This window comes from Jatropha curcas, chromosome 9 (assembly GCF_041381405.1).
Source record: "Jatropha curcas cultivar XTBG-Jc1 chromosome 9, XTBG_Jcur_1.0, whole genome shotgun sequence".
NCBI lineage: Eukaryota > Viridiplantae > Streptophyta > Magnoliopsida > Malpighiales > Euphorbiaceae > Jatropha > Jatropha curcas.
The window spans coordinates 21,190,371-21,202,819 of NC_143159.1; the positions used below are offsets into that span (position 1 = coordinate 21,190,371).

General features: G+C 32.5%; 1 protein-coding gene across 1 annotated transcript; it reads right to left on the reverse strand.

The window, feature by feature from the left end:
• LOC149493788 (uncharacterized) lies at nucleotides 1-4,019 on the reverse strand (the record flags this gene model as incomplete). The annotated part of the gene is made up of 3 exons (XM_089726345.1): nucleotides 3,812-4,019; nucleotides 2,564-3,025; nucleotides 1-1,247 (listed from the first exon to the last, which is right to left on the reverse strand). Coding segments are annotated over exons 1-3 (1,917 nt in total), but the record flags the coding sequence as incomplete, so codon positions are not given.
• Between the last annotated feature and the right edge of the window lie 8,430 nt (nucleotides 4,020-12,449).

The window sequence follows — 12,449 nt, forward strand, 5'->3', positions numbered from 1 at the left end:
TTTAGTTTTAGATATTTCTTTTAGTAAACTTTTTTCAATATCATCTTTACTAAGTACATTTAATTCTCTGTTTATATCACTAACGTTTTCAGTTATAGCTGAAGCTGTTGGTGATTCTGGAGATGAATTTACTAAATTTGACTGTTGGTTTAAGTAATTATCAACAGGATTATAAACTGCCTGTGGTATAGAATTACTATAATCAACACCTTTCATTTTAAGAGACTGATTTAAATTTGGAATATTAGAAGTAGAATATCTAGGTTTTACTAATGTTTGAATAATCGGCTTAGGCTCAGTTTCTTTATATTTAGCATAAATAACAGAAGGTATAGATGAATTAGGTTTATCATTTTCTTCTGTAGTAACAGAGGAAGATGACCCTGTATATCTCATACTTTGACTTCTATTAAATTTCAATGTAACTTTACCATCTTCAAATTGTTCAATTTTTTGTAAATTTATGTTTGGTTTTACTTTATCAACAACTGGAGGAGGTACAACTCCTTCCAAAATCCATTCGTCTGGAAGTGTTATATCTTTCCATTGGATGGTTTTAGGAATTACTGTATTTGTTTTAGTTAAATCTGTTTGAAGAAATCTTGTTTCCCCAATTTTAGATTGTAATTTATATTTAGTTCCAAAAGCTGAATTCATGGCTTTATAATGAATTTTATAAATTAGAGCAATAGGGATTGATCCTTGCTTCATTTTATAATTATGAGTTTTAATTTCTAAAATTATACTTTCTAAAATGTTTAAATCATTTAATGAAACTGTCATATCTGGGTATACTTCAAAGGAAATAGGCCCTTCACTAAGACTGGTTTCAACAGATCCTAACAAAGAATCTTGAAAATTTAAAAATCTGGCATCCCTTACTACCGCAAGAATACTAGTGTTTAATCCTTCTCTTGTTAACGGTTTTATTCCTACTTGTATTAATCCTATATGAATATATTTGTATTTCTTACTTTTATGATGTTGTAGAGTTTTAGAAGACAAAAGAGTTATTCTTTCAAAAGGTTTACTTAATTGAAAATCTCTTTCTTCAGTTTTAATCACATAATCAGTTTTAAATAAATTAAATTTAGAAATTTTATAAATTTGTTCTTTATCAACTTTAGGTATTTCCCATTCATCAATTGCTTTACTAAAATCTTGTAAAATTAATTCATTACGATTTATGATCCTTTTAATTTCTGAAGATTCAGAATCATCCGATTTAACACTACTATTAGATCTACACAATAGAGGATCCGTTTTATGATATCAACAAGTCGCGGCCACTGCCTGGTTATACCCTTACTCAGCCTTCAACACACGGCTATCAACGGGTTCAGTAGGCATACCCAAAACTATCTATGATATCCAGAAAATGAATTCTTATTATGAAGATAATAGTAATTTTAAACTAGAAGGCTCTGATACCAACAAAAGGACAAATACCAACAAAAGGACAAAGGACTGTTTATATTTTGAATCTTCAAATTATATAAACATATATATATATATATATATATATATATATATATATATATATATATATTATTATTATCAAATCTTCAAATTATATAAACACATATATATATATTATTATCAAAAGGATCTAAAAATATATATATATATAACACATTTAAAGTTTACAAGTATATTGATTCTGAAGTAAATGCTATGATGTATGAATTTAATTTTAAATAAACAAGCAAAACAATTTTCTGATGTGGAAGATCAGACTAAGCTGCATCCACAGAGCATACTTATATACATCAACACAACAAATTTATAATTTAAATTGAGTTTTTAGAGGTTTAGGGTTCCTGCAACCTTAACCTGGGATCTCCAGAATTAAGTCAGAGTGAGGAGGGAGAAGAAGAAATGCGCCGTCAACACGGTCTTACCAAAGTAACAATTTAATTTTACTAATTTATAAAATTGAAATTACAAAATTTATTTGTAATATACAAAATTTAAATGATAAGCTCAAGTTCAAACTAGTTTATACTTACAAAGATTATCTAACCTTGAATCCTTACAATCAACGTGGAGAGAAGGAGGAGAGCTAATCTTAATTTATATCCTAGCTGAACTTATTTGAACTTATGCCTTCACAAGGGGAGAGGCTCCCTTTAAATACAAAATTTGTGGAATCTTTACTATTTGCTTTTACTGTTGGTGAACAGTGACATGTCGACCACCGAATCTTAACTTTTACTGTGGATGAATAGTACCTTGTCTGCCACTGTGTCTTGGCCTTTACTGTTTGGGAATAATATCTGGCTTCTACTGTTGAAATAGTAGTCTGGCCCTTACTGTAGATGCATAGTGGTTGACCTTTACTGTAGATGCATAGTGGTTGGTCTGCCACCTGATAAGAATTGACATTTTATCAAAAAAGTTGAAGGAATAAGGTTCCTTCTGCCTGTTTACAGGGATTCAGAGTAAGAGGAGGTCGATGAAGTGTCCTCTTTTTTCTTTTTATCTTTTCTTTTCTTTATCTTATCCTTTCTTTTTTCTTTCTTTATTTTTTCTTTCTTCGCTTTAGCTTTTTGACTTGCTTTACTTTTGATTTTAATGGGGGACGGAATATCATCATTATTGCTATCACTATCTTCAACTGATGATAGGGATGCTGTTGAAGATGATGATAAAACAATTTTACTTTTACCTTTATGACGTGTCGTCTTTGAAGATTTACTAGAAGACGCACTGTGCGTTTTACTGGAAGATGGGTTTATGGGCTGATTTGAACTGGTTGAGAGTTGTTCAAACATCTCTTGACAAATCAGTTTATATTCTTCGGGCGTTTTAGCAGTAGCTAAACGGGCTTGACATTGGGCCTTCTGGATCCCAAATTGAGGGTTATCCTGAATGGCTAATGTGTTCGCATATGTTAGAGCTGGTTTAGATGGGCTGGATAGTTTCTTTAAAATCCACTGGCGGATTTTTACTTCAGTAGTGGAGTTTTTAAAGGATCCCCACCATTTGATTTTATGGCGTTTTACTAACATAAGAATCTGAGTTCCTGGGATATACTGATAATCGAAAAACCATTGATATACCCATGGGGTGAAGAAGGTCATACAATAATACATAAGAGAGGGGATATGAACTTCTTCAGGTTTAGGTTTATAATGGGCTTTAAAGTATTGGTATAAAGAAATGATCTCAGAAGGAATGATTTCCTCAGAGAGACCTTTAAACTGCCACCACCATTTAAACCAATTTGGTATTTTTAAATCAGTACGTATAGTTTGATCAAAATATAGTAACCATGAATGCGTAGTAGTGGGATTTTGAAGACAAAATACTTTTTCCCACGCATCTTTATAATCAAAATAATTATAAATCATACAATGTTTATACAAGGATTTAAATCTTACTGGAGTATATAAAGAAGATACGGGCCAATCCTTAGGATGGATGACGCGTTTTATTTATAAAGAGGAGTAAGAAATAATTTTATTTTTATCAAAAGTATGTTTTATTTTTACAGATCCTGTTTCTATTAATATATTATGATAGTATTCCTGAGATTTTGACAAATCAAATGGAACAAAATACCAATTCTCAGGGTATATATTTTTTATAATTTGCCAAGGATTGATATTGTTATATCCATCCTCAACTTCAATTTCAAAATCATACAAACTTTTTACAAACCATTTATGTATATTACTAGTATTAGTATATTGGAGTTTTGGCAAATCCACAGCCATTAACGGATTTGATAACTCTTTACTGTCTACCGTTTGAGACAGAGTAGCCGTACCATGAGCGGGTACGATCGCTTTAGGTTTAGAAGCCATACCTGATTCTTCTGTGGAAGAAGAGGCCATATTCTGCAATGCTTTAAGAACTTCTGGGGATTGAGAAAGTTCTTCAATCCATTTTTTAAAGTCTTTAGTATTTAGGGTTTTAGGTAGGTCTTCTGAATGCTCTGAAAGAGCTTTAGTGGGTGAGTCTTTACTAGGTGAACTGGGCATAGGGTTTTTCCCTTTATCCTTCTTTCTTCCCATCGTTCTGTAAGAATTCGCGGGTCGGAAAATCTGGAATATTATTATCATTACCTTTAATATATTCGATATCAAATTCAAAAATGCTTAAAAGAGCTTGCCATCTAGCAAATATTTGTTTAGATGCAAAGTTTTGAACATCTTTTTGTAAGACATCTTTAGCAGATTTACAATCAATTCTTAATAAAAACTTTTGATTTAATAAATCAGATTGAAATTTATTGATACAAATAACAATGCTTAAAATTTCTTTTTTAATAGTAGAATAATTCAATTGAGCTGGAGTCCAATGACCTGAAGTGTATTGAATTATCCGTTCTTTACCATTAATTCTTTGTTTTAAAATGCCTCCATAACCAATGTCAGAAGCATCAGTTTCAACAATTTTAAAAGCATTGGGATTAGGAATATACAAATAAGGAATTTCGTTTACTAAAGATTTAATCTTTTTTACTAATTGTGTATGCTGATGAGTCAAAGGACCAGCATTTTTACGAAGTCTATCATGCAATTCAGATTAGGATAAAAATCAATTACATAGTGTAAACAACCAAGAAACCTTTGTAATTGGAGTTTATTAGTGATTTCATTAGGAAATTTTTCTCCAAAAACTAAAGTTCTTTCGATAGGTTGAATTATACCTCGTTCAATATAATGACCTAAAAATCTAATTTTAGTTTTAAACAAATCCATTTTTGTTTTACTAAGTGCTAAGCCATTTTTCTCTATAACCATGCAAAATGTTTTTAAGTGTTTAAAATGATGTTCAATAGTTTGACTGAAAACTAATACATCATCAATGTATACTATACAAAATTGTGAATATGGATTAAAAATGTCATTCATTATTCTTTGGAATTCTGAAGGAGCATTTTTTAATCCAAATGGCATTACATTCCATTCGTATTGACCAAATGGAACTGTAAATGCGGTTTTATATCTGTCTTTAGGGGCAATTTGAATTTGCCAATAGCCAGATTTCATATCAAATTTACTGAAAATATTTGCATTATATAGTTTCTTTAAAAGATCTTTTTTATTTGGAATAGGATATCTAATCCATTTTAATGCTGTGTTTAATGGTTTATAGTTGATGACCAATCTAGGTACACCTCTCTCAATTTCAGCATTTTTATTTACATAGAAAGCCGCACAAGACCAGGGGCTTCTAGATTTACAAATTAATTTTTTATTCTCTAAATCTTGAATTTCTTTTTTACAATGTTCAATCAATTCAGGATTCATCTGAATTGGTCTGGCTTTAGTCTTAATAGTTTTTTCATCAAAATCTTTTTCATATGGTAAGTCAACTACATGCTGTTTACGATTCCAAAATGCATTTGGATGATCAGCACAAAGTTTATTTTCCATATATTCTCTTAGATTTTTGATTTTATTTTGTATAAATTCAGAATTTAATTGCTTTTGAATTCTATGTAAACATAAATTATTTTTTATATCTTTTAGGTTTTCTTCTTTAGATTTTATCAAAGAATTTATTTCTAATATTTTAATGGAATGAGCTTTTAATAAGTTTAATTGCTTCTTTTTAGGTTTTTCTGTGAATTCTAATTTAGCTTTATTATTCCTTATTTTGAATTTAATACAATCTTCTTTAACTGAATATGGTGTTATTAGGTTTATGAAAGGAGTGCCTAATATTGCCATATAATTTATTTTGAGGTGATAATAAAAATACTGTATTAATTTCTAAACCTTGATTTACTATTAGTGCATCTGTTTTGCCTATAATTTCAAGTTTAGATTTATTTGCCGTACTTAATTTTTCATTAGTTTTTAACCAATATCTTTTAGGTACTAAATCAGATTTTATACAATTTAAATCTGCACCTGTATCGAATAGTGCAATTGCATCGATAACAAAATCATTAATTTTAATGTTTATTTTGACTAAATATTTTCTGGAAGTTATTTCTTGTAATAAATTTAGAAAATTACAATCTACATCTTCATCTAATTGGTTTATGTCATCTTTTAAGTCATTATCTGGTTCTTCATCAGAAGAAGAACTAGAAATGAGTTGTGATTCTAAAATTTTTATTCTTTTAGAATTTTGTTGGTATTTGTCCTTTTGTTGGTATCAGAGCCTTCTGGTTTAAAATTACTATTATCTTCATAATAAGAATTCATTTTCTGGATATCATAGACAGTTTTAGGTATGCCTACTGAACCCGTTGATAGCCGTGTGTTGAAGGCTGAGTAAGGGTATAACCAGGCAGTGGTCGCGACTTGTTGATATCATAAAATGGATCCTCTATTGTGTAGATCTAATAGTAGTGTTAAATCGGATGATTCTGAATCTTCAGAAATTAAAAGGATCATAAATCGTAATGAATTAATTTTACAAGATTTTAGTAAAGCAATTGATGAATGGGAAATACCTAAAGTTAATAAAGAACAAATTTATAAAATTTCTAAATTTAATTTATTTAAAACTGATTATGTGATTAAAACTGAAGAAAGAGATTTTCAATTAAGTAAACCTTTTGAAAGAATAACTCTTTTGTCTTCTAAAACTCTACAACATCATAAAAGTAAGAAATACAAATATATTCATATAGGATTAATACAAGTAGGAATAAAACCGTTAACAAGAGAAGGATTAAACACTAGTATTCTTGCAGTAGTAAGGGATGCTAGATTTTTAAATTTTCAAGATTTTTTGTTAGGATCTGTTGAAACCAGTCTTAGTGAAGGGCCTATTTCCTTTGAAGTATACCCAGATATGACAGTTTCATTAAATGATTTAAACATTTTAGAAAGTATAATTTTAGAAATTAAAACTCATAATTATAAAATGAAGCAAGGATCAATCCCTATTGCTCTAATTTATAAAATTCATTATAAAGCCATGAATTCAGCTTTTGCAACTAAATATAAATTACAACCTAAAATTGGGGAAACAAGATTTCTTCAAACAGATTTAACTAAAACAAATACAGTAATTCCTAAAACCATCCAATGGAAAGATATAACACTTACAGATGAATGGATTTTGGAAGGAGTTGTACCTCCTCCAGTTGTTGATAAAGTAAAACCAAACATAAATTTACAAAAAATTGAACAATTTGAAGATGGTAAAGTTACATTGAAATTTAATAGAAGTCAAAGTATGAGATATACAGGGTCATCTTCCTCTGTTACTACAGAAGAAAATGATAAACCTAATTCATCTATACCTTCTGTTATTTATGCTAAATATAAAGAAACTGAGCCTAAGCCGATTATTCAAACATTAGTAAAACCTAGATATTCTACTTCTGATATTCCAAATTTAAATCAGTCTCTTAAAATGAAAGGTGTTGATTATAGTAATTCTATACCACAGGCAGTTTATAATCCTGTTGATAATTACTTAAACCAACAGTCAAATTTAGTAAATTCATCTCCAGAATCACCAACAGCTTCAGCTATAACTGAAAACGTTAGTGATATAAACAGAGAATTAAATGTACTTAGTAAAGATGATATTGAAAAAAGTTTACTAAAAGAAATATCTAAAACTAAAAATTTAATAAAAATGAAAAAGATATTAAAAATTTATACTTTTGAAGAATTAAAATATGAATATTTCGAATATAAATTAAATAACAAAACTGAAGTTAAATTTTTTGAATGGTATAACTTAATTAAAGAAAAAACATCTGATAAAAGTTTAAATCCCATAACTATAAGAGATAAAAGACCAGAATGGATAGTAAATGATCAAACAATAAAAAGTGATTTTCCTCCTAAAACAATTAGTAAATTAAAATATCAAGATAATGAAGTTGTATGTGCTCCATATAAAATTGCTCAAGAAAATGAAGTAAATAAAAAAGTCATTGAACAAAATAATTTTATTAATGCTAGTCTAATTTGTTTAAATACACAATTAAAACGAATTGAAAATTTGTTAGGAGATAAACCACATGTAACTGAAAGTGTAAAAGGTAAAGACAAAATAAAATCTCACATTTTTAAACCTTTTCAAATTTCTCAGTCTAGTCAAAAAGAATTTGTAAACAAATTAAAAGATCAATTAAGTAAACTTGAAGTCCGTTCCGAGACTACTCAACAAGTAGCTCCGGATACTCCTCAAGCATCAAGAAATATAAATATCTTAGAAGAACATACTAATTCTGAGGTTAGTGAACCTGTTGACGCGTAATTTTATGCCCCCACCTGGCCCGATGATGATATGAGGACAAAAGATAAGGTTTCACAATAAACCAGGAGCGTTTTGAACCAAGAGTTGAATCAAACCGCCCAAAGGAGCCTGACCCGTGTTAGGGTTGCGTCACGCAGCTAGTACCTGCGTGACGGTACTATCAGCTGCGTCATGCAGCTCTAACAGGGCTGACACCTTTGGCGCGCGCCCGTGCAACGGCCTGCGCTGTTTGTATGGATACGCGGCAACTATACGAAAAGTAATTCGCGTCACGCGGGCTTACGGGTGCGTCACACAGCTCATACTTGCGTGACGCGACTGCTCTGTTGCCCTAGCCATATAAATACAACATTTTCATTTTGAAACGGGACTTTTTTTTTCTTTCTCTCATTTTTTTTTCTCTGAACTTTGATATTTTTTAGGCAGAGAGACATTTGATTATGGCTAGGGTTTTCCTTAAGAACTCAAGTGAGTAACCTTGAGGAAGATTAAGCCATTAGAGATAGATTAAAAACTAAAGAAAAAAATTTCAAAAAGACATAAAAAGAGAAAAAAAGAGAAAAGAAAGGAAAGAAACGTGTTTATTGCTAAAACTTGATACTAAACGCTTCTGGGATCATGAAGTTTTGTTCCCAGATCATCAAAATCATATGCAATCCTCGAATCTGAGGGTTAGGTAATCATCTAAACCTCCCTTTTCATTTTTAGTTATTTATTTGTGAAAAATCTTATTTTCTTGGTATTTAGTTAGTTTGGTGTTGATTGAACAACATTTTGTCCATTTCTGAGTGTTTCTGAGTTATATTAAACCTTTGTTAATAAAAAGAAACGTAAAAAAGACCAGTTTGAAAGGTAGTTGCGGACCAGAGCAGCCGCGTCATGCAGCTACTACCTGCGTGATGCGACTATTCATGTCCAAAAGTCTTTGATTCGGATGGGACCACCTGCGTGACACAGCTATTCATGTACCCAGTATATTTTTGTTCTCATATGCGTAGTTAATGCGATATTTTGGATTAATAATTAATAAAACTGGGAATCCTAATAATTCAAAAATAGTTCCGTCACGCAGCAAGAAGTTCCGTCACGCGACTGTTCTTCATAGAACACCCGCGTGACGCGACTGTCCCAATTTCCAGTGATATGGTAAAAGTTGCGCCACGCGACTGTTCTTCATAGAATACCCGCGTGACGCGACTGTTCTAAAAATCCCAGAGTGAATAAGGAGAGTTGCGCCACGCAACTGCTCTTCATAGAACAGCCGCGTGACGCGACTGTCTTGGAATTCCAGAATAATTCCCTTATTTGGTTTTAATTTCACATTACTAAGTAGGTTTTAATCCTAACTCAGAAAACGATCAATTATGGGCAAAATAAAGCTTTAATCAAACCAGATCAATTAATTATTAATGATTATGAGATTTTTAGGATTTATTTCCTTTTGTTTATCGTTAATTATATTATCAGACTCGGTTTGTGGCCCGCCTTTAACCATAAGGCAAGTGCGGGTCTTTTATTATACTTGATATGTGCTATGGATGAATGATGGATGTGGTGATTTATTTATAATGAATGCAATGAATGGATTTAATTGGGACGATTAATTAATTTTCCTTATAGAAACTCGGTCTGATTTATTTGGGTTGGGTTTAAATAAATAAATAATTGGCTTTTCTAAAATAAAATCAATTAGAAATTGTAGGTTAAAAGAGGCCGGTTTTCCGGGCGTCGGCTTTCAACGGGCCGACGTACCCAATTCCCTTACCCAGAACCTCTCCGGTTCGCCTGACCAGTTTTTTCAAAATGAAAGGCCTCGAATAAAATGGGTTAAAATGAAGTCACTTTTATAAAATAAAATCGGAAACGGTCCCATTACCGAAATAATGGGTGGCGACTCAAAATAATTTATAAGACCGATTTATCGGCATCGCATATCCAAAAAGATTTTTTATCACCATCTTTCCAAAGTAAACATACAAATAAAAACATTTTTAAATATAGTCTCTTTTTTATTTTTCTCCGGGGAAAAAAACAGTTTGGCGACTTCACTGGGGATATTTGCACCCACTAATCCCCGGTTGTTGTTTTTAAGTAATTTAGTGGTTGCAATCAGGAATTGACTCTAAAAGCCCATTATTTCTAAATAAAATTGGTTAGAAAAGCCGTTGGAAAATTTTTTATCGTCCATATGTGTTTAATTGCTTCCTTTTTCCTTCTAGGATCTTTGCATTCATTTGCATTCCTTGCTTCTCACCTCATTCTACCCGTACTACCCTTCGGTACTGGTGTTAAGTTTGACGGTGGATCTAGCCTAAACCATGCGATTTAGGTGCATCCATCCGAGAATTAACATTACTACCAACCGCAAGCCTAGTACCTTAAAGGTGCGTCAAAAGGAGTAGGCCCAACAAAGCCCGAATCCTGTTTGCGGAACCTAGACTTTGTTAAGCCCAATAAGACTAAAGCCAATGCACATAGATAAAAGCCTTAGTTACTTCCCCTAAGGTGCACCCGATTCTATTTGCTGTTGAAATGCTGCATTCATTTCCGAGAGATTATATCGTCAATCTCAAAACCCCCTGTTGGTTGTCGAGATTAGACCAATTCCTAGGAAACAGATGTCGAAATTTATACCAACGGAATTCGCGTGCGGGAGAAATAAGGTTGGAAGGCATGCATTTCCTAACTCCCATTCCCCTGTTTGATATGAACTGTACATATGTTGTGACATTCATGCACCATGTAACACTTTCCTTTTCAGCCATGCATTAATAAGAGCTAATGTCCGGTATGGACATTTGACCTTGATTCTGAGACTGGATCTCAAATTCGTTTTGAATAATATAATGCAATCGCTTATTGTGAATTAATGCCCGAAAGAAAAGGGAGTTATAAGGGGGTTAAAATTTCCTTCGTATTTTAACATTTCTCGCATTATCTGAAAATAAGTGAGAGATTATAACAGCTGTAATAAAATAAAAAAATGAAATCCTGCTTGGGACCATATGTTCCAAGGCAAAAAGTAAGGATACAAAGAATACGCAATAACAAGAATAATAAAATCCCGCTCGGAAATTCTTTCATTCCAAGGCAAAAGTTAGGGATTTGAGAGAAAATAGTCGATCGTAAATCCAAAAGGAACGATCGACGACAGATAATGCCTGAAATGTTTAAGTACAAAATAAGTTATTGATGTATTATTCATACCAAATTTTTGGTCCAGTCATCAAAATCGAGATTTTATTTCCATGCTGGCTTTAGCACATTAGAAATGCATTTCTCATCCTATGTGTTTTCGTTTTCACATGCATACATGCAGGGCCCTATTTAACTCAGAATTTTTGTGTTAGAATTGATCCTTCCCGAGAAACTGCTTCGAGAGCTTGGAACCGACATCCTGGTCAGCGCCTCATCAGAATCTCCCCAATCCCCGAATTTGCTCCAGTTAGTTCCGTGAATCAGTCAAGTTCATCAGATTTAGAATCCGATTCAGACCCAGTAGAAATGGCGGATAACACAGAAAATGAGACCGGATTTTCTGAGACTCAGATAAGAATCATTGCTCAGATTGTGGCCGCTGCTCTCGCTCAAGACAGGGCCCAAAACCAGAATACTCCTCCTGGATCAAGCAGACAGCCTGTGGTGGAAGAGAGGCAAGACCCGGAACCTGTATCGGATAATCAAACTTCTGTGGGAAACGCCACATCTGTTGAGAATGACATGCTCAAACAACTTGCAGACTTGAAAGAAAGATTTGACAAGATGGCTGCAATGAAAGAGAAAGACCCTGTCACTAATTTTCACATCACTGAGTATGTTTTGCACCCGACCAGTTCAGCTTCATTTAAAACATTCAAGCATTCTGTATTTGAAGGAGACAATGACCCTCGCTCTCACTTGTCCGAATTTCTCCGAGTATCCCAGATGAACCGGTATAACGAGGAAGACGTCTTGCGTGCATTTCCGCAAACACTGCATAAAGACTATCGGAGGTGGTATGATGGTCTAGATGAAGAGGTCCAGAAAAATTGGATCAAGTTGCAGACAGCTTTTCTCAAGCACTTCAAAATCGAAGAGAGTGATGAGTTCAGTTTACGGGATTTAGAGAGTTTAAGACAGGGAAAAGATGAAAGCTTTTCCGATTACTACAGGAGATGGAGAACGAAGCTGTACAGGGTGCAGACAAGGCCAAAAGACAGAGAGCTGATCAGAATATTTAGCAGGAGCTTGTTGCCCTTCTTCAAGGAAAGGATGTTGACTCA